At 41.1% G+C, this 23,379-nt stretch overlaps 1 protein-coding gene across 4 annotated transcripts; it reads right to left on the bottom strand.

Moving 5' to 3' along the window:
• Positions 1–287: 287 nt before the first annotated feature.
• On the bottom strand, positions 288–18,876 carry FBXO40 (F-box protein 40). 4 transcript variants are annotated; one of them, XM_055436540.2, is made up of 6 exons: positions 18,608–18,876; positions 18,386–18,496; positions 14,974–15,090; positions 8,835–8,872; positions 5,936–7,858; positions 288–3,262 (listed from the first exon to the last, which is right to left on the bottom strand). In XM_055436540.2, exons 4-6 carry the CDS (start codon positions 8,835–8,837, stop codon positions 3,044–3,046), a joined length of 2,145 nt encoding a protein of 714 aa, XP_055292515.2. In that variant the 5' UTR covers positions 8,838–8,872; positions 14,974–15,090; positions 18,386–18,496; positions 18,608–18,876; the 3' UTR covers positions 288–3,043. The 4 variants fall into 4 exon arrangements, with proteins under 4 accessions (XP_055292515.2, XP_055292597.2, XP_088693531.1 ...); XM_055436622.2 differs by having other exon boundaries at positions 18,386–18,876; XM_088837405.1 differs by having other exon boundaries at positions 18,391–18,876.
• Between the last annotated feature and the right edge of the window lie 4,503 nt (positions 18,877–23,379).

Here is a 23,379-nt window from a genome sequence, read left to right as displayed (position 1 = left end):
GCAGAGTACAAAACAGCCTTTATTTTTATTTTTGCCTGTAGAGATATTGGGGTTTCCAGGGTATAGAGGTAAGTCACACTAGATATATACAATATCATTCTTTGCTTCAGTTTGATTAGAGATCACACATAGATCATACTTTGGCAGTGATTTTCTTCTTACATGCAAATTTCACCTTGATTTTCACTTTTTCCTTCATTATAAGACAAAAGCTTCTTTTCCAGGTCCTTAAGGCAATAATCCTTTCTGCCTGGGTTCCACAGACCTTACCCTCCACATATAGCTGATCCCTACTTTGGACTGGATTTCTTGGTGTGATACTCTTCAAGGGCTCTGCCCACAGACACCTCCCCCGTCCAGGTTCTTATTCTTGGGTCCACAGTCCCCTTTCACTCTCCTTAGCTGATTCTTAAGCTGAAGCCATTTCTAGCTATCTTGCTTTTGTCAGATAATGCTTGCTGTTCGTGCTGCTCACTGTAGCTTCATCCCATTAATCAGATCACTGTCTCTCTAAAAGGCTTTCCTTTTTCTCCAATTGCCCTCTCACCATAAAATGTGCTTTTTTGTATAGGCTAGCGGATACCTGTAGTACTCTGATTTTCTGCTACATATATAATTTGATGCCTTATAAAATGTGTGTGATGATGTTGATCCGCTCAATGTTGCACCTTAGATAGAAACTGGGAGAGTAAAGTGTACCTGGAATGGTGGGGCCCACAGAGAGGTGCAGTCGCTCTCCTGCCTGCCCTCCTGCACCCTGGGCTGCCCAGACTGTCAAGGTAGAGCCCTCTGCCCTCTTTCTCTATACTTCTCATCTGGCTCACAGTAGCCCCAGATTTTCATCTCCCTTACTCTACAGCTCCCCTTGCTTTCTTTTTCTAATAAAATAAAACCCCAGAATGGCTTTTCAGAGCTTGCTTTCTTCATATAGGAAAGATTAGACTCCAAAACTGTGGAACTGATCCCTGGAGAACTCTTCCTTTTTTCCCCCATTTTATTGTTTAGTTGTTGCAATTACTCATTTTCACTGAATAAAACCTTAGCTCACACTCTAGTTATGTTTTTTAGAAAATGGCACGTTATATACAAATATGAAATATAAACCAAACAATAAGGATTAGGAAAAGTAGAGTTACATTACTGACTAGTACCAAGTGGCACATTAAAATGAAAGATGAGGGTACTTCTACTTTGGCACTTGCTCTCATGCCTTCATATCGACTAGACTCTTTTATTGTTGTTGGTTAATTCTTTGTTCTCTGCTTCTCGACAGTACCCATCCTCCTTTTCCCTCTGTGTTGCTTGCTGACAATTGCTAGGAAAATGGCATGAATTAAGGTGAGAGGGATATGAACAGGGATAAGCAGTTCAACCATCCTGGCTTCAGCTATGCCTGGAGACTTGATAGGATATATTTTTTACACATGACCCAAGGACATGAAGCCACATCAAACAAACTTAGCTCCATTTGGTTCCCAACTTAAAATCATCATGTGTCTAAAATCTATTTGGTAAACAAAGAGCTGCATGAAATCATGACTACTATAGATGGTTATGTGAGGTAAGAATTTGCTGTACTAAAAAGCTTACCTGACTTACTGCCATTGGCGTGTCATTCATTAGGGCAGTGGTTCTCAACCAGGAGTGATTTTGCTCCTGGAGGATATTTCCAGAGACATTTTTGGTTGTTAAAGCAGTAGGGGAGCTACTGGTATTATTGAATAGAGGGCAAGGATGTCACTAAACATCCTCTAACACACAGGATAGTCCCTTATGACAAAGAATTATCCAGTTTAAAATGTCAACAGTTCCATGAAACCCTGCTTTGTGGGGATGCCAATTTCTCTTATGTATTTTTATTTTACTTTTGTTCTCATAAGTTTTGACTGTTTGTTACCAAAAATCAGAAGTGTCACCCATTTTTCACAGAATGAAGTCATGCCCAGCAAGAGGTAAGAGCAGTTGCAGGGAATCACTATGTTCAGATGTCTTCCTTCTCAAGATTCCCCATGGTATGCTCAAGTGGTGTCTAGGACCTAGTGACTGGTACCACAGGACCTACGGGGGGCCTGACTTTTCCATATGCGTGGTCTCCTTGGGCTACCCTGTGCCTTCTGGCATGACACTGAAGTTGGGGTTAGTGTCTTGTGATCATTTCACATAGCCCAGGGTGGTGCTGGCCCAAACCTGGGCTCTCTCTAATCCAGACCAAGAACACAACTTTCAGAGGAAAAGAAACTTGAATCTTAAGTCACTATTAAAATGTTCAAAAGCAGTCTGTGATTTTTGTCCTAATCACATACATAGAATATCTTCATGTATTCATACATAGAATATCTCCTCAGGATTCGTCTCATTTTTCAAGGCTGTCCTTCTATATGTTGCCAAGATTCTACACAACCATCTCATTTGTGACCTCATTTCTGCCTCTTACTGTTCGACTTTAGGTGACCCTGAGGCTGCTGTGCTTAGCCTAGGTCTCTGTTCTGTTGGACTGTTTGAATTGTCTGGGCTTAGAGACAGTGGGGTAACTAAAAGAAGCCCTGGACTTGGCTATCAAGACAAGTCCAGCTCCAGAAACTTCAGACTGTGCTTTTTACCCTGGGTGCCCTGGGAGGCATCTCAGTCCCTCTTCCTATACTGCCTCTGCCCCATATCATTGAAAGCACTCATAAACTAAAAAGTTCTCCACATAAGCACAGGCCTATGTTGGTTATGGAATTTCACTGCTCTCTCATTTCCTAAGGTCTTGGGCTCATCTTCTAAATGGCCTCAAGTTACCTATTTACTCCGCAGATGGATTTATTTTAGAAAAAAATAGTAGGGGGAGGGAGTTATCAGAATGGCACTATAGCAATTATACAAGCCATGGTTTAGGAAATTCTTCCACCTTATGCAGCTACTCAGATTTTGAAGGGCATTGCATGTTCGAAAACACCTAGATAAGAATATTTGCAATTTACAGAAGAAAGTTCTCAAAATCACACTCTGTCCAACTTCAGTGACTCTGAATAGGAATCCAAGAATGGTGGCTTCTGAGTCTTTAGTGTAAGGTGTGTCTTCCTCGTGGTCTGGCTCTAAAGGTGGTGACTAAAGTCTCTCGGGCCTGTTCATGGGACTGACACATGCTGGTCAAAAGAATCGGGTCAGTCTTGTGTTCTACAACATTGAAGGGACAAGATTTCAGGTGCTCAGACATGGAGGCAACTTCATTAAACTCCCAGCTCTTGATTTTGGAGAAGAGGCTGCTGAATTGCCAAATCTGAGGAGAGAAAGATACATGAAAGTAAACCCTGAGTGTGATACCCTCAGGTCGGCTTTATTTAAATAGTTTGAAGAAATGCCTTTTTGTTCTTCTTGGTCTCAGATTCCAGAGAGTGTTTAGTGACTGCAGCATACGTGTGTTAGTCCTTTCTCCAGCATCCAATTCCTAGACCCTCTTCCAACTGATAACCTTCCCAGACAGCCACATGTTGTGTGAAAATGACTAATACCAATCTGCTTATTGCTATACACCCTCACCCCACCCCACCCCCCAGCAAATTGATTAGTTCTAGAATAGACATATGATTCAAATCAAGACAACCAGTGCCAATGAGAGTCTACTCCAGAACTTTTGTCTGAGATATCAGGAGGTACATTCTTTTTTCCCCTCTGTGCTTAAATTTGGAAGCTATTGTTTCTCAGAGCTGCTAACAGCCCCCGTGGACCACAAAGGGAGAACTGTGTCTTAGAGTGGAGTCACTAGTGAGGAAGTAGAGATAAGAATTGATAGTAAAAGGTCATTTGGGGGGCATTTTTGAGCAGTTAGATCAAACCATACCTGAAGCTATTACCTTTAGACTTTTTAGTTATGGGCCAATAAATTTCCTTTATAGTCTATGTATAAATTTATGTGTAAAGTTTCTTATGTATAAAGAATACATTTATACATATAAAGAATAGCTGTATAAAGAATATTCTTATTTATAAAGAATACATTCAAATAGTCTTGCGTGGAAAATCTCATGGATGGAGGAGCCTGGCAGGCTATGGTCCATGGGGTTGCAAAAAGTCGGACACGACTGAGTGACTTCACTTTCTTTTCTTTCTATATTTACATATTTGAAGTTGGTTTTATATTGCTTAATAATTAAAGTATGCTAATTAATAAGAGTCTCGCTAGAACAGACTCCTTAGGAGAAATCTAAAAGGCTAGTACTCAAACCCCTGCTGGCCTTTGGCACTTAGGATGGTGCCAAAGTAACTAGTTTTAAAATCTGGCTGTGAAGATAGGCATAACCTGATATTCTTCAATTTTATCACTTATCATCAGTTTCTTGTCATTGTTCTTATATAAAAAAATGTGCCCTGGGATCTTAGAACTATTTCCCTTTTTACTTTAAAAAGCCATTTTAATATGAGTATCCTTTAGCTCCAACTAAACTGTCTTTCTTCCTTTCTACAAGGAAATTAATTTTTCCTGAATGATATTTAAGAGTTGTAAACAATGACTGAATTGGGAAAATTGTTAGTCAAAAAACAATGAAATTTCTAGTATGTAAATTAAATCATTTGCATTTGATTTTACAGAGGAAGATATTTAGGCAGTTCCAGACTATCAAGTTCCCGAAGGCAGGGTCATAGCCTCATTCATGTTTATTCCTAACACACGATCAGTTGTCAGTCAGTTATTTAACACATGGATGCAGGCTTGGATTCATAAGGGAGAGTGTGATAATTACTTTTTGAAGAAGACTGCTCAGGGAGTAAATAATAGAAAATATGCAAGATGTTTTACACATAATCAATAAAAATAGATGTAAACATCTCCTAACTTCCCAATGCCAGCTTGGATACACCCACATACTGGGAAGAAAGTCAACAGTGAGATTTTGGAATTAATGACCTAAATGGGCATCATACATTTGTGATTCACATTACTAATACATGTACCATAAGAAAGAGTGCAAAGGGCACCTCGGATTTGACGAATTGGGAGTTTCACTTCTATTTGGTACAAGCTAATAGAACTTATAATACAGTTAAGCAAGCCTAGCTTTATCGGGAAAAGGGAATAAAGTTTTTCCAAGGGGAAAGATGCTTTGATTTATACAATATTTTAAACGTTAAATAAGCATTTGAACCAGGGGAAATCAGTGGACCAAATTATTTTAGAACTTCAAAATGAATTCAACAACGGCAAAAATTAGTTGATGTGAGGCTGAGGAGAATCTGTTGGCATATTGTATTAATTAGAGTCTAGGAAGAAAACAGATGGCACACTCAGACTGGGTAATCTGAAGAGAATTTTTAAAAGGAATGACACATAAATATGTGAGCAGTGTATGGGAAAACCAGAAGATTTGGGACAGTACCCAGGCTAGTAACAATCTTGAGTGTTACTACTCTAGGCCTGAATGGGAAGGAGGAGCTTATTAGAATCCAGAATGGGTAACTGTGGAGAAAACCATCAGATACAGCTATCTTCAGTGGAGAGACAAGGCCAGTGCAAAGTGTCAAGAAGGGGAAAATGCATGCAGAGAGGAAGCCGGAAGAACACCTGTGTCAGCCTCTCCCACCTGCCCATCTCCCATTGGATACACTCCTGTTAGACTAGCCCACCTGGAAGCTGGAGGGCAAGGGAGCAGGTTAAGGTAGTCTGCAGAGATCAGCCTCCTGGGGGACAGATCACAATGGAGAACGGATCATGCAAGCAAACAGCAGATATTCTGAACACATACACAGAGATAACATAGACACTACCATCTGTATTACTATTTTTATGTTTATGGGTCTGTCTCCTCTACTAGACTGGCTTCCTTGGGCTCACAGACTGTGTCTCATTTCTAGTAACCTAGTACAATCCCAGTGCCTAGAAAACTGCTGGTGCATAGAAGGCTCTTAGTAAATAATTGCTGAATGAATGAAGTGAATGACTAAGTGAATTACTTGCCTTTCTGTGAACTCTCCAGGAGGTACCTCCATGGGAATACCTCCTCTTCTTCCACTGCAGAAGGACCATCCCTCTCTCTTGTAACAAAGTGGCACAGATACTCCTCATCAGCACTGACACCTGGGAGAGTTGGGAAAGGCTGATGCTGTCTAGGAACCCGGCAATGTACTGCAGGACCTCCAGGGGCAGGCTGGTTAAAGTATTCTGGTTTTTTCCTTCACGACCTGAGAAATGGTTTTTCTTCCTTCCCTCACTCAGCTCTGAAGCAACCTCCGGCTTGATGGCAAATGTCTTGAGCTCCTGACTGTAGATCACTTTTGCCTTTTGCCCTGGGGGACGGAAATGGTTTTGAATAAAGGTACATCCCAAGTAGGCCAGGGGGCATCGGTGTTGGAACCAGCCATTGAGACATGACTGAATGTCTGTGTGAACATTCTTGAAATGTAGGGGAAATTCATCCCTCCTGAAGAATTTGTTGCAGGTGAAAGTAAAGGCAGAGCTGCTTTTGTTGTGTCTCCTGGTCACACACTCACTGTGGAGCTCCACGTGGAGCCCGTTCGCATTGCTGTTCGGGTTGGCAGTGGTTAGGAGGTCGGCCAGCACCGTCCCAGAAGAAAACTGTTCTGGCTCAAAATTGTATGTCTGTGTAGCGAAATCCATGAACAGCCCGTCAATGCTCCTGGACTCGGAGATGACGTGACCTTTGAGTTCTCTTTCCAAAGCACACAGGAGGGTGGTCTTGATGAGATCTGACTTAGGCAGGTCCTCCACAGTGATCCCTAAATCTGAAGTATCGACGGCCTTGTGCTCACTTGGCCTACAGCTCATGGCATCACCTAGGCGAGCCCGCTTCCCACAGTAACTCACCGGAACTTTGAAGGTGTAAACAGTCTTCACTTCCTGAGCCTCCAGGTTGCCGTAAACAAAGTCTCTCTCTTTGGGTGTACAGGCAGGCATCTGACCAAAATGAATAAGCATCCTCCCATTGTGCACCAGGTACATATTATAGTCCTTTGCATCCACAGCGGTTTTCAGTCTTTCCAGAACACCATCCTGCCAAGGGGCAAGTCCTGTCTTTTCTATGGCTGCATGAACGTCCTGCTGCTTCTGGTCTTCCTGTGGTTCTTTTCCTTTGGCAGCTCCCTCCTCTACCATTCTATTGCTTCTGGAAATCTGTTCTTTCTCTGGGCCGTTCCTGCTTTTGCTGTCATTACTGGCTGATGAGCTTGTTAAAGCTGAGGCTGCATGCTCTTTGCTGAACATGTTTTCCCACTTGTCAAACTTGGCCAGGTCCATCCCTTCTTTGGTTTTGGCTAATACCTCTCGTTCTTCTTGACTCAGCTCTACCACCTCCCCATTCATGGCTGACAGAGAGTGGCCTGTTACCAAACCAGCATCCTCCCCACCCACCGCTCCACCCATTTCCTCCCAGCTGGCTTCACCATTCATAGGAGGTTCCTCTTCCATGGGTTCTCTAGTTTCTGGGAAAAGTTCTACCATTTTCAGAGATCTAAAAAGGACCTTCTGGTCCTGAAGGGCCAGGGCTGTGTCCAAGCATTCCTCATCGGGGGTCTCTTTCATGATGTTCTCATGAAGCGCTGTTTCAGAGTCCACGTTTGGCCAGCGGTTCCACTCCATGGAGCAGCAGACCACGCTGGCAGGACACACTTGCAGGTGCTTGGCCAGCTTGTGGCGGGACATGAAGACGGGGCAGCCGTATTCGGAGTTGAGGCATGGAACCTGCTCTAAAGGGCAGAGCAGCTCGTGCTCAGCCTCTTTGCACGTGTGGAAGGTAGCACCGCAGGACAGGTGGCAGCTTATCACCGGGCAAGAGACGCTGGGCTCCACAGGCATGTGGCAGTGACGGTTGAAGCACCTCTCGCAGTGTCCGTGCTGCCCTGGTGGAGGCCTGCGAGTCCTACCCTAGAGACACCAAAGGCAAGGAGAAAGAGAAAGCATGTGACTGCTGGAAGAGAAACTCTACATGTCTGTGAGTGTTTACGTCTTAATTGACTTATTTCCTGTTTATACATGCTGATTGTAGGAACCTGGGAAAATACAGAAAGTCATAGAGAAGAAAGCTGAAGAAGAAAATGGCAACCCACTCCAGTATTCTTGCCTGGAAAATCCCAGGGAGCCTGGTGGGCTACAGTCCATGGGGTCACTAAGACTTGGACACGACTGAGTGAGCAGGCACAGAGAAGAAAGCAAAAACACTCATAATACCACAACCAGAAATAACAACTATCAATACTCTTTATTTTCCTATGTACTAGATGTGTTGAAAACAGGTGGAAAAAACTCACATTAAAGTGGACTACAAAGTTGACAATTGCTATTTTTGAGTTGTGGATTATGGAGGATTTATGCACATTTAATACTCTGAATACAATTTTTCTGCTTTAACTTTCTATTATGTTATGTCTAGGCTGTTTTATAAATTTTTCTTTGCAAACTTCTTCATAGTGGCAGGGTAACATTCCAGAACAAGTGTTCTGTCATTCACATGATCAACCACAAGGGGGCATGCTGGGAGGACCCAAGGTGGGTCTGCTTTGGTGTCCTCAGCACCTGTCGCAGGGCCTGGATCTTTGTAAGCACTCAATAATATTTGCTGAATGAAGGAAGTGTTAGCCATTTAGATTACAGCTGGATTTTTTTCTTTTTCATATATAAAGTTTTACTAAAAATCTTTGCTCATCAATCCTTCTCGGGTCTCTGCTTTCCCCTAACTCTGTCGGTTTATCTAGGTTCTGCTCTAGTACCTCTGGTTCAGCAAAAAGCCAATATGTATCATTAGACCAAAAGGACAAATCCACCAGCAGCTTGGGCTACACACTAAATGAGGCCACACCTGGACCTCTGAAAGGTGAAGTTCCAGTGAGCACCTGGTACTTACCATCGCTTCCAAATCTCTTCTGGCTTTGTATAATAACTCTAGGGGAAAATATAAAAATACAAACATGAATGATTCATGAAAAAGTTATTTTATCTACAGGGGACAAAATGTCTTCAAGTCATAAGCATCATGGCCCCCCATTTTACAGTCAAACATGCTCTTCTTAGACACACTTTTACTTTCTCTTTCTTTCAATACACACACATTATTTTGCCAAGCCACTTGAAGATAAGTTGCTGATATTATTACACTTTATCTTACTGGCATATATATATTTACTTTTCTGTAAGTACTTCAGTATGTTTTTCCTAAGAATAAGACATTTTCTTTTGTGACTACAGTAACATTATCTCACCTAAGAAAACTAAAAACAATTTTCTAATATCATGTAACATGCTGTCTATATTCAGATTTTCCCAATTGTCCCAATTATGTCTTCTGTGCTTTAAAAAACAATTTTCAGTTTTTGAACCAGAATCCCGGTAAGGTTGACTTATTATAGCTGTTTAAGTCTTTTTAGCCTCCTTCAATCTCCTTTACTTTTCTTTTTTAGAACAGACAGCCTTAAATCTCAAGGAAATTGTATGCTAGTTTATTCATGTATTCACTTTTCCATCCATTTATTCAACAAGCATTTTTTGGTTACCTACTATATATGCCAGGCTTCCCTGGTGGCTCAGAGGTTAACGCGTCTGCCTCCAAGGCGGGAGACCCGGGTTCGATCCCTGGGTCGGGAAGATCCCCTGGAGAAGGAAATGGTAACCCACTCCAGTATTCTTGCCTGGAGAATCCCATGGATGGAGAAGCCTGGTAGGCTACAGTCCACGGGGTCGCAAAGAGTCAGACACGACTGAGCGACTGAACAGAACAGAACAGGACTATATATGCCAGTAAGTGAGCTTAAGGGTTACCTAGACTGCTTGTTGGAGAAGGAAATGGCAACCCACTCCAGTATTCTTGCCTAGAGAATCCTGTGGACAGAGGAGCCTGGTGGGTTGCTCTCCATAGGGTCGCATAGGGTTGGACATGACTGAAGTGACTTAGCATGCATGCATGCGTTGGAGAAGGAAATGGCAACCCACTCCAGTATTCTTGCCTGGAGAATCCCAGGGATGGGGGAGCCTGGTGGGCTGCCGTCTATGGGGTCGCACAGAGTCGGACACGACTGAAGCGACTTAGCAGCAGCAGACTGCTTGTTAAAGTGGCTTTAAACACTATTGTTCATTATAATCAAATGTAATGCTTGTTACATATATAGATTTGCACTGTTCAGTAGGGTAGCCACTGGCCCCATGTGGCTATTTAAGTTAATCAAAATGAACTAGAATTAATAATTTAGTTCCTCAAGTCATACTGCATTTCAAGTGTTCAGCAGCCCCATATGGTACTCTATTGGACAACACAGAATAGAATATTTTCATCTTCATAGAAAGTTCTATTAGACAACACTGCTATGGATGCTGACTGTACCCCTGACCTGAGTGAAGTGAGTGTTCTGAAACTTACATTCTTAACACATTCCCTATCTGACTCATGCACTGCGAATGTGAAAGAGAGATCATGCCAGAATGCTCTATAATAGCCCGAATCAGGAGGCAGGTGAGAAGCTACTAGCCAGAACATTAATAGGTTCAGGGCCAAGTAGAAGATAAATCAGCCAGAGAGAGAGAGTGCTGAGCAGAGTTGAATTACTGTGAGGGTTGGACTGAGAGGGAGCAGAATAGGTTCAGACAAAGACCTTTTGGAAGCAAGAGTCCAGCCACTTCTTTCAACATACAATTTAACATTCAGCTGGGCTCCTGCCATATTCCAGGAAAAATTCCCATTGTGGACTTGTGGGAATTTGTAAATATTAGGTTCAAGCATCTGGAATTTTGGTATTCAATAAAGAACCATTTGGGAATTCCCTGGTGGTTCAGTGGTTAAGACTGTGTACTTTCAGTGTAGGGGGCATGGGTTTGATCCCTGGTTGGGGAACTAAATTCCCACAGGCTGCATGGTATAGTAAATAATAATAATAGTAAATTAATTAAAAACAACCCATCTGGGAATTTTTAAAAAAGGAACCATTTATCATTGTAATTGGGGTATTAATCAGTAGTAGTGGAAGGATGGATTGGAAGGACCTGGAGTTAGAGACTACCATATAAAGAACATACTGGAGGCTGATGGTAAGACAGATGACAGCAGAAGCAGACAAGCTGAGACAGATAGGAGACATTACAAGGTTACAAACAACATTTTTGTTTCTGACTTGAGATGGGGGAAGAAGAAAAGCCAAAGATGATGCCAAGAAAGTGAATATTGGGTATAATTCTGAGAAAAATGGAGGTCTAAGGAGGAAACTGTTTGGGGAGGAAAGATGGGCCCAGCGAGTATAACACAATTGCTTTAGGTCATGACAGATCATGTGGGTGGGAAGACGGGGGAGTAGAATAGAGAAATGCAGACTTGCGAATTATCCACTTAAAAGTGAGAGGAAGCCATAACTGGAGAAGTGAGCACACAGAATAGAAATCTGAGCCATGAAGTACAAGGCTAAGTGTGACCACTTTGGGAACAAGAAGTAGAGCCAGAGAAGGAACACCAGAGAGCAAAGAGAGTGAGGATTATGTTGCCAGATCTAACAGAAAGCGTGTGTGATGGCCTCTGATGCTACGGTGAGGTTAAGAACACTGATGACGGTGCCACTTCTCATGGCAGGTCCCCAAAGAGCTCCTGCCAGAGCATGTGCATTTCAGCTGTGAGGTGGGACTCTTGGCCATTCAAAATCTGATGTTTGTTTGGAGTGGAGGAGAAAGCTATTCAGCACACACTTCAATGTTGACAGGGCTTGTGCCCTGCCTGGGAGAATGAGACCATCTGTTTTCTATTCATGACAGACATTCATCAAGAATGGACTCTGGATGACTCATGGTCCCCTGTTGGGTTTTAGGTGGGAAAGAAGATTGGAGTACGGCTATGTGAAAAAAGCTAACAGCACCAGGAATGTCCAACTTCATGTTTGCCAGCCAGATTCTATGACAAAGTTGAGCCCATTTCCCAGCAAGGGCAAAGCAGCCCTGGCTAGTTCTGTGCACTCCTTGTGTGTAGTGAGAACTCTGCCCTTATCGGCAGACACATGTCTGGCTGGAGGGACAACAGAAATAAACTCTAAGCTCAATCATTTCTTTTCTTTTAAGTTAAGGTATAGTTGATTTACAATGTTGTGTTAGTTTCCGGTGTACAGCAGAGTGATACATACATCTATATCTATTTTTTCATTCTTTTCCTTTATTGGTTATTACAAAATGTTAAGTATAATTCCCTGTGCTATACAGTAGGTCTTTCTTGCCAATGATTTCTTATCCTTCAGCATTATAAAAGGTTCTTAGGAACAGTGATTTTGAGGCTAGGAACATTTGTAGTGGAGCCTTATTGCTCTCCATCTCCTCGAAGTTATTTGAAACTATCCCTTTAAGAGAAAAGAAGAGCAATGCATGGAGGGAGGAAAGATGCTGTTGCTGTTGTTGTTGCTTTATGTTGCTATTTAAAGAGCTTCTGCCAGGCTCTGGAGCTACCCCAGATGAGTGACTTTGAGAGAGGACATGTGCTCAGCAGAAAGACACTGAGTGGAGACCACTCATTGGAGATGTTTGGCAGTGGAGGAAAGGAGAAAGATAAATACAGCCTAAGGGCATGAAATATCTCATCTAAACCTTTTGTTGTATAGCTGGAGGAAAACATTCCGAAAACATTCCTACTATGGTAAAGGACAATTCAAAATTGTTGATATTCTAATTATTTCTGGAGAAATAGGGTGACCAAACATGCTAGTTTGCCTTAGACATTCTCTGAGTGAGCACTTAAAGTCCCAGGTCCCAGGAAACCTCTTAGTGAAAGTGAAAGTGAAGTCACTCAGTCGTGTACGACTCTTAGCGACCCCGTGGACTGCAGCCTACCAGGCTTCTCCGTCCATGGGATTTTCCAGGCAAAGAGTACTGGAGTGGGCTGCCATTAGTCCCAGGTAAATTTTGACAACTGATTGATCACCTTAGGTTGGAGCCAACTGGTGTTGCCTCAAGTTAACCAAGTTAGATTTATCATAGATCGTCTCATGATATGAGATGCCCTGCTCTCCCAATTTCTATTTCAGTGCAGTGACTGGATCCTTATCCTCCATGGGGTTTGTCCGACTTGCCCAGATTGAGTGCTCTCTCTGCATTTTGGATGTCATACAGGAAGAGAAATAAGATATCAATGCTTAACATGTGCGTTTATATAACATCTCATTTAATCCTCACAATAATCTTATGAGGTGGGTATTACCATCTCCAGTCTACTGATAAGGACACTGAGGCACAAAGAAGCTTAAGTCTGTCTGACTTCAAACTCTGCTTTCCACTACATCACACTGTGTCCATTGGAGATCCATACAGACCTCTGTGGTCCATCTCCATGATCAGGGGAGAATGTGAGCCCATGGCTATACTCTGTTAGGCGATAGTCTCTTTTCCTCCAGATGAGGTGCAGAAAGGTGTCTACATGTATTATCTTTCCAAATGGTAGAGGAGCTGGATGCTTCACATTAGGAAACACCTTCATCCCGATGATGATTTTTGGGGGGTCCTCCTCTCAAGCCATCCCATACTGAATAGAAACAAGATGACCATCCAGGTCCTATGCCTTCACAGTTCAGGGAATACAAATGTGACAGGGAAAATTTTTAGGGTTAAAAATGGTCACTTGCATATGGAGTCTGAGATTTAAAACAAAATATCTACCAAATCAAAGCATATAGAACTTCTTCACTGTGGAAAAACCTGATGAAATTCTGTTTCTGAAACACAGTATGGTTACTTGGGTGACATTTTCCCTTTCAGTTCCCATGCCCCTATAGTCACCTATAAATTCTTGCTTCCTGTCAGAAAAGGTAATTCCCTCCTCTTAAAAATGAACTTCAATCAAGTTTGGCCAAACCACTCTCCCCAAAAATATGTTTTAAAGTTCCCCTGTCTAGAGGATACAATGTTATATAATTTATACTCAAATAGTTGAGAGATCTACACAGAACTAGATTTTACTAATTGTACTGGATGGAGTTTAAATAGAATATGAGTAGATAGGGGCTTCCCGTGTAGCTTAGCTGGTAAAGAATCTGCCTGTAATGAGGGAGACCTGGGTTCAATTCCTGGGTCAGGAAGATCCCCTGGAGAAGGAAATGGCAACCCACTCCAGTATTCTTGCCTGGAGAATAGTAGATAGAAGGACGAAGTGCAGTACATGAGTTCAAGGGATGAATATTTCTTTAAAGAAATAGAGAAGAACTTAGAACCTGACAAAGGAGAAGAAACTATCTGATGCAAGTTTGGTACTCGGTGGATCACTCAGAAAGGAGTAAATTAATAAGCAAAGGCAAGTCAGCTAGAATAATAGTCCTTAAAATATGGTACCTAGACCAACAGAATCAGAATCAGCAGCAGCAGCAGACCAACAGAATCAGAATCACCAGGAACTGGTTAGAAAAGTACTGTACTGGGCCCCACCAAATCAGAACTACTGAATCAGACCTACCAGCTGATTGTACTGTAAGCTCACGTTTGAGAGCTAGAAGAGCCTGATACTGTGCCCCAATCGCAAAGAAACTAGTGCCTGGTTACGTGGGAAGGCCTGGGAGAAAGATCTGAAAAGGCAGTTGGCAAATCTATCCATTTCTTCCTATCTCCACCACCACTGCCCAGGTCCAAGCACCATCATCTCTCGTCCAGTCTGGAGCAATAGAATTATAATCACTCTTACTCCTCCCATTTTGTGCTCTGTAATCTATATTCATCAGCAAAAAGAGTGATTTTAACAACTTTTAACACTAGATCACTGCTTCCCTCTTAAAATCTCCAGAGGATCCCATCCTATCACAAGGAGTAAGGTCCAATGTCCTTATCTTGGCCCACAGGGTCCTCCCTGCATGTCCCTTGCTTGCCTCTTTTACCTCACGTCTCTCCCTTGAGCACTTGGTTCCAGCACTTTTCACTCATTCTTCTGCAGGAACTTTGCACTGTTCTTTCTCCCAGGAGAATTCACCCCCTGCTCCTTAATTGCTTATGGGTTTCTTCTCCCCATTTAGATTTTATCTTACCTACTGCTTCCACAGAGGTCTTACCTGATACCCGCAATCAGAAGTAAATTAAAGAGGGGACTCCCTGGTGGTCTGGTGGACTCTGCTTTTTCACTGCCGAGGGCACAGGTTCAACCCCTGGTCAGGCTAAGATCTCGCAAGCTGTGCGGCACAACCAAAAATTAAAAATAATAAAAATAAATTAATGAACACATGTTCTGCTGGGTAATTTTTTGACAAGTTACTGAATCTCCCTAAAGCTAATTTATTCATCCATAAAATGGGCCTCATCATAACCCATAGGATTGTGTGAGGTTCAAACGAGATAAAGTAGCGAACGCATCTAGCATACAGGAGTCACTAAACTGTTTGTCCTTTCCCTACCAAAAAGGTCATTCTCATGGTCATCACCCTTGTCCAGACCTTATTTCTTCCCATTGCATCATGCCCTTGGCTGGCCTTTCGATTTTCAGTTCTCCCTCATTCCACTGGATCTTACACACCCTACCAGTTTAACCATTCTCAAATCCCTATTTTAAAAAAAATCTTTCCTCACTCCTTTATGAATGTGAATCTCCCTAATTTCCCACAATTTTGGCCTCTTGTATTAACCACAAAGGGCTTCCCAGGTGACGCTAATGGTAAAGAACGTGCCTGCTAGTGCAGGAGATGGAGGTTATAAGAGATGGCAGTTCGATCCCTGGGTCAGGAAGATCTCCTGGAGGAGGGCATGACAACCCATTCCAGTATTCTTGCCTGGAGAATCCCATGGACAGAGGAGCCTGGTGGGCTATAGTCTATGGGGTCTCAAAGAGACGGACACGACTGAGTGACTAAGCATAGTACAGTGCCGCAGATATGCTAATTTGTTTTTTTGTTGTTGTTCTGTTTTGTTTTAAACGGAGAAAAAGACTTTATTACGTTAATGTGGCCTTAACTGAATGGAAACGACTCAGTGGACTCCAGTTATGACAGATACACTGAACGCTGCCAGGATTGTTTGTGGGACTTTACAGCACTTGTTCTTCACCCTTGCAGTCATAGAATCAGAAATCTGAATCAGGCAGATAACCAGAAATCCTCTGCTCTGGAGTTTTGCAAACGTCAGTGTGTATAGGAATCACCTGAGCAGTCCTTTTAAAATGCAGCTTCTGATCTTGTAGAACAAAAGGTTATGAAAAGAGTCTAGTTTAACCTCTTCATTTTCTACAAGAGAAACTGAAGCCCAGAGAAGGAATGTCTCATTGCCCATTCCCCCCAGAGTCTCTGACTCTAATCACATGCTTTTATTTTTTCTACTTCACCTTGATGGTTTATTAAGAAATTCTGTGGAAACCACAGTACCACGCAGAGCTACCTGTGACAACGGCCAAGGGCATGTGGGCAACTGAGATGATCCCAAGGGCAAAGCAGGACAGAGCCTGGAAGAATGAGGATGAGGTGGTGACCAAGGGTCGCTGGCCAGAAGGTCGTGAGAAGACATACAGCAGGTATATTTAAATCACTGACTCAAACAAAAGAGAATGGGATCAACAGATAATAGTTTTCACATTCTTTACTATAAAGTTAGCAGACAATCAGGGTTGGTGTCAGGGAGATATTTTTAGGCAAGGGGCCCTCCCAGCACCCCTCACATGATGTCAGCGACTAACTATTTTGCCTCCTCATGTGGCTAGCCCTGGCAATAATTATTTATTCCCAAGCTTTAACTTTAGTGGAAGTGACAAGGTCAAGAGTTTAAGAACAGAGATTAACTGTTAACCTATTAACCAGCCAATTAATTTGTTACCTTAATTATACATTATTAATCTGTTTCCCTGCTGTGGAGATATTTAATTTTAGGGAAAGAAAATGTATAAAGTTAAACATTCAAATGATTCCTTTCCCTTTTGAGATTTTAACACAACCAGTTGGTTGAGGAAAATTCCCACATGTGGTCCCATAATCCTGGGCTTTCAGGCTATGATTTCAGCCCTTTCACTATACCCTAAAAACCATCCTCCCCCAAATCTATTCAACCTCATCATCTGCAGTTCTCTACCTACACTAGAAATCTACCTTTAAACTTTCTAGTTATTTAATTATCTAGTTAATTCTCATAACTGGTGATTGTATTATTAGTGTCAGTTATTAAATTACTATTTTGTATTGGCCAAGAAAATGCAAAATGGTCGGATTATTTAGGAGTAGCTCTGAGTCAACTGGTCTGGTTGGTTACTGCTAAGCTAACACACCATCTTGCTAGGACAGTATTCAGTATATACCTTGAAAACTTTGGTGCTCCGGAAACCTTGACAAAATTAAATGAAGTGAGGCAATTATACACAGTGCATTTGATTGTACCTAGCAAACAGGCATAATTATAACCCAGACACTGATAGCAAAGTTACGGGATGCATCTGGAGGTTACAGAGGCTGGCAGGAAGGAAGCAGGAATTAGGGTGTCTGGTGGTAGGTCTCCTTTTCTTGCCATTGGTGGCATTAGCCAGTACACTGCAAAGTTCAGAGCGTACAGAATCATTTTTGCTGCACAGGCCACTTCCCAGGATGACCTTGGCTGAACTTTTAACTCTACCACACTAAAGCAAGGTCCAGAGGAAAACAGGAAAATAAACACTGCACCCTTCTCCCTGCCATTTTGTTTGTGCATGCAACACTATGAAGTTATTCCTAAAGCTGGAAATAACCTGTCTACAGTTTAAAGTGTTTGATACGTCAAGTATCATTAATCATTTTACTTTTGTCCCTCAGGATGTGCAAGTTTCAAGTTTGTGATAATTTTTGATTTACCTGCCTGTATAAGTTTTTCAATTTGTAAAATCCTTTCACTTCTATTCCAGAAATGTATTTGGATTCAAGAGAGCTGGGAAGGAATGAGTCATGTTTAGGAAATATTGTTAAATAAAAACAGGTTTTAAACTCTGCAGGCAGAATTTTTAAAATATATGCAGTAAATACAATTGTGCTAAATTAACCAGTAGTGTCACAGGTGATGAAATCTAAACCTCACAAGAATGACTTGCAATTAACACTGTGAATGTTGATTGGGAAAAGATCACAACATTTAGACTTGAGAAAACAGAAATTCTGGATTCTGGGCCTTTCATCTGTTTTATCACCACCTCCTCCCCCTCCCCTATCTTGAACCCCCATCAACACTGTGTGACCTTAGAGACACCACATAACTACTATGGTTGATGGCAGAAGAAAGAACCTAAGCTGTTAGAAAGCAGGTAATTTCCTGCTTTAAAATTTTAGATTCTAAGCAGGAGTTCACATATAAAAGGAAAGCAGAGTTTCATTTTCTGAGCCAACCTTTTCTCCCTCATATGTAACTAATTTGTTTTAACAACCCTCTTGCTCAGAGCAAAAAGGTGATAGGCAGTTCAGCCTCTGCTTCCATGTTCACCACTCTAAATTCCCCCTTGGTGAACCTGCCTGCATCTAAAAAGCTTACCTTACCGGCGCGGGCTGAGTCAGCATGTGCTGCACCTGCGTCCCTTGGTTGTGAGCAGGCAGACTGCCGGAGGTGGCTGCGCGTGCATCGGCTGCTGCAGAGGACCGAATTCTGTCGTGGAGGTAGGGAAAGGAGAAAAAACTTCAACAGAAATAGTTCAAGTGCTTCGAAGTTAAAAATAAAACTATATCACAAGGGCCAATGTGACCAGGCTCAGCTTACGATTTTTTTTTCTTTCTCCTGTATTTATCAAAGCTCTGTCTCTGCTGCAGAGATAGTCACAGGGGAAGTCGGAAGGCAAGTGGGGTTTTATATCAGTGGGTTTTCTTTCCCTTGAGGAAGGAGGAAAATCCTTTTAAGAAGGATAATTTTCAAGGCCAGAGCAGCCTCTCCGAGTCCTGTGCATATGGTTGGCAGATCCAGCTGTGCTCCCTGTGGCTGGTGGAGCACTCAGGACAGGCTGCTGCTCTAATTATAACCGTACTTTGCACCTAAACCTGTCTCTGGCTGAGGCAGCAACTTGTGAAAGTGACATGTGGTCCTCTGTTTCTCCTATTTCTTGTCATGACAAGGAAGTGGCTGTCCTCTCCCAGCCCTCTTCCTTCCCGGGTGGTTGGGAAAGGAAGAGTTTGTAATTAGAAATCAGGCATAGTTTAAGTCCAGTGTGAGAGAACTAGAGGTGGTAGGAGGCTTAGCTATTACTTAGTCCAACTCTCTTTTTTACAGTTAAGGAGCCAGAGATTTAGAGAAAGTAAATTTTGCCTAGATCTTCTAGCACTACATTGAACAAAAGGATTGAGTGGTCATCTCTTAATTTGTTTTTTAGATCTGTTCATTTGTGTTGTATTCTACATATAAGTGATATGATATGGGATTTGCCTTTCTGACTCATTTAACTTAGTATGATAATCTCTAGGTCCATCCTTGTTGCTGCAAATGCAATATTTCATTCTTTTACGGCTGAGTAATATTCCATTGTGTATAAAGATATAGATAGATAGTGCTGCTATGAATATTGGAGTGCGTGTATCTTTTCTAACTAGCACTTTTGTTTTTTCTAAATGTGGACCCGAGAGTGGAATTGGTAGTTCTATTTTTAGTTTTTTATGGGACCTCCATTTTGTTTTCCATAGTGGCTGCACCGATTTACATCCCCACCAAGAGTGTTCAAGGGTTCTCTTTTCTCCATATTCTCTCCAACAAGTTATTTGTAAGCTCTTTGATGATGGTCATTCTGCTGCTGCTGCTGCTAAGTCACTTCAGTCGTGTCCGACTCTGTGTGACCCCATAGACACATGTGATATCTCATTGTGATTTTGATTTGCATTTTTCTAGTAGTCAGCTATGTTGAACATCTTTTCATGTGCCTGTTAGCTGTATGTCTTCTTTGGATAAGTGTCTACTCAGGTCTTCTGAACATTTTTTGATTGGGTTGTTATTTCGATACTGAGTTATTTAAGCTGTTGTATATTTTGGATATTAACACCTTGTTGGTCACATCATTTGCAGATTTTGTCCCATTCCATAGATTGTCATTTTGTTTTGTGGTTTCTTTTTCTATGCAAAATTTTTAGGTCACAACTGCTAATTTTTGCTTTTTTCCCCCTTTTGCCTTAGGAGATCAAAGACAATATTGCTATGATATATGTCAAAGGATGTTTTGCCTATCTTCACTTCTAGGAGTCTTATGGTTTCAAATATTTCATTTAAGGCATTTTGAGTCTATTTTTATATATGGTGTGAGGGAATGTTTTAATCTCATTGTTTACATACAGCTGTGCAGTTTTGGTATCAGGCTAATCACTGGTCTCACAGAATGAGTTAGGAAGTGTTCTGTTTTCTGGAAGAATTTGTAAAGGATTGTTAATTCTTTAAACATTTAGTAGAACTTAGCAATGATACCACCTGGGCCTAGATTTTTCTTTGTGGAAAGTTTTTGATTACTAACTTAATCTATTTGCTAGTTAAAGCTCTATTCCCAGCATTTCTATTACTGATTGAGTCAAATTTGATATTTTGGTCTTCCTAGGAATTTGCCCACTTTATCAAGTTACCTAATTTGTTATACAAATTTAAAAAGTTATATAATTGTTCATAATATTCATTTATAAGGGGCTTCCCAGGTGGCGCTAATGGTAAAGAATCTGCCTGCCAATGAAGGAGACATAAGAGACATGGGTTTGATCCCTGAGTCTGAAAGATCCCCAGAGGAGGAAATGGCAACCCATTCCAGTATTCTTGCCTGGAGAATCCCATGGACAGAGGAGCCTGGTGGGCTACAGTTCATAGGGGCACAAAAAGACAAAACGGAAGTGACTTATCATGCACACACATTCCTTTATAATGTTTTTTATTTCTGGAAGGTTGGTAGTTATGTCCCACCTTTCATTTCAGATTCTAGTAATTTGATTCTAGTAATTCTTCTCTCTCCCTGGCCCCTTTCCTCTCCTCCACTCCTCTCCCCCTCTTCCTTCCCTTCTTCTCAATCTACCTAGCTTTGGTTTCATTGATTTGCTCTAGTGCTTTTATATTCTCTATTTCACTTATTTTATTTCCACTCTAGCCTTTATTTCCTTCCTTATGCTTGCTTTGGACTGACTCTGCTCTTCTTTTGCTAGTTTCTTAAGGTAAAAAGTTATTGATTTGAAAGCAAAACTATGGAGATAAGGTTTAGTAGTTACCAGAGGTTAGGGGAGAGGGAGTCACAAATAGGTGAAGCACAGAGGATTTTTAGGGCATTGTAGTACAATGAGGTGGCTGGATGGCATCACCGACTCGATGGACATGAGTTTGACTGAACTCTGGGAGTTGGTGATGGACAGGGAGGCCTGGCATGCTGTGATTCATGGGGTCGCAAAGAGTCGGACACGACTGAGCGACTGAACTGAACTGAATATCCTATAAGATACTGTAATGGTGGATGCATAGCAATTACGTATTTGTCAAAATCCATATAATGGACAACATTGAGAGTGAACCCTAATATAAACTATGGACTTCAGATGATAAATATGTATCAGTGTAGATTCACCAGTTATAACAAATGGACCACTCTGGTATGTGTTGGTGATAGTGGTGGGGAGGTTGTGTGTATCTTGGAGCAGGGGCTACATGGGAAGTCTCTGTACCTTTTCATTTTTGTTGTGAAATTAAACCTTCTCTAAAAAATAAGACCATTAAAAATCAAAAGTAATTTAAAAAAACAATTAAAAAGCCTCACAAGTTAAGGGCCCATGTCTTTCCCCTAGATCTGCAGTCTTGCTCTGCAAGATTCCTGTGATGGCCCAGAATGTGATGGACATCAGGACATTCAAACCTGCTACGCTCACTATCCCTATTAGTTTCCCCCAGTATATGCTGATCCAGTTATTGTTATTATATGTTACCAACTTATTCACATTATAAGTTCTCCTATGTTTAATTACTTAGAAATTTTTTTACTTTCTAAATGGAGGGAGAGGTTAGAATTTCTAAGTAAATTACCTTTTAATCAAAGAATGCTATTTATATGTTTTTAATTCATTTGAGTTTGTTAAGATTTGATTTATGGTCTAATATTAGTCATTATGTGCTTGAGAAGAATGTGTATTCTCTACCAGTTGAATGAAAAAATCTACATACTTTCGTTAAACCGAGCTTATTAACTGTATATTTAAAATCTCTACCCATACTAAATTTTTATCCACTTATCCTATGGATAAAATCATCTATTATGATCATGTATTTCAGTTTCCCCAATAATTTTTATTAATTTTTAATAAAATTGATATATTTGGGAAATAGGACAAATGTACAATTTCATTATTGTACAAATGACTCATTTGAAAAGACCCTGATGCTGGGAAAGATTGAAGGTGGGAGAAGAAGGGGACGACAGAGGATGAGATGGTTGGATGGCATCACTGACTCAATGGACATGAGTTTGAGTCAACTCCGGGAGTTGGTGATGGACAGGGAGGCCTGGCGTACAGCAGTCCATGGGGTCTTAAAGAGTCAGACACGACTGAGCGACTGAACTGACTGACTGATACACATTCAGAATTACTTTATTTTTCAGGTTAATTGTTCCTTTTATTCTTTGTTTAATATACTTTTACTTCCAACAAAATGTTTTGCCTTAAAGTTGAATTTAACCTACATAGCTATGCCAGCCTCCCTCCTATTAAAAAAGGTTGATTTTGAGATCTTATTCTTTATAGGCTTTTATAGCTATAGATTTCTTTCTAAGCACTGATTATAGGCATCATTCCTTAAGTTTTGGTATATTGTGGTTCTGTTTTCATTCATCTTTGCATGTGTCCTAATGTTCCTTCTGATTTCTTCTTTATCCACTGGTTATTTAGAAGTCCCTTTTAATATCTATTTGTTTGCAGATTTCCTGAATTTCTTCTATTATTGATTTCTAATTTCATCCCATTGTGTTTGGAGAACATGTTTTATATGTTTTTAGCCCTGTTAAATTATTTTATGGCTTCAAATGCCTTTTATTCAAAACATCTTCAATGTCCATTATTCAAGTTATAAAGTTTTCAGTACAAACTTCTTAATTTTCTTAGTTAATTCCTAGACACTTTATATTTTTCATTGAGAGGTTCTTATTTTGTTATGTGTTTATTATTGGTTTGAGAAGTGCTATAAATTTTGTATGCTAACCATGTAGCTAGAAAATTTGCTTTGCTGTCATTTGAAATGTGAGTTTATAAATGTGCTGCCATTAAAAGTGGATGACCCTTAGAGGTTGTTGACCTTTTAAAAAGTCAAAGGTAGTTTTGGGAAGAGGGAATTTTGAAGTCTCATTGGCCATCTATGGGTCTCTAGAAAGGCCTCTTCAGCAAGAGTCACAGGGCTGATTGTATAGTACTGAGCTATATTTGGGGAAAACGCCCTAGTTTTTACAATATTTCCATGGAAATAAAAGTAGCATTGGGCCAAATATTTGGGTTAAAAACAGACAAATGAAAGAACATGCAAGAAGATCCTTTTTCTATACTGTC

The sequence above is a fragment of the Moschus berezovskii genome, chromosome 1, assembly GCF_049115385.1.
Source record: "Moschus berezovskii isolate FMDL1 chromosome 1, NW_MosBer_1.0, whole genome shotgun sequence".
In the NCBI taxonomy this organism is placed as follows: Eukaryota; Metazoa; Chordata; class Mammalia; order Artiodactyla; family Moschidae; genus Moschus; species Moschus berezovskii.
This window is presented reverse-complemented; position numbering and strand designations above follow the sequence as displayed.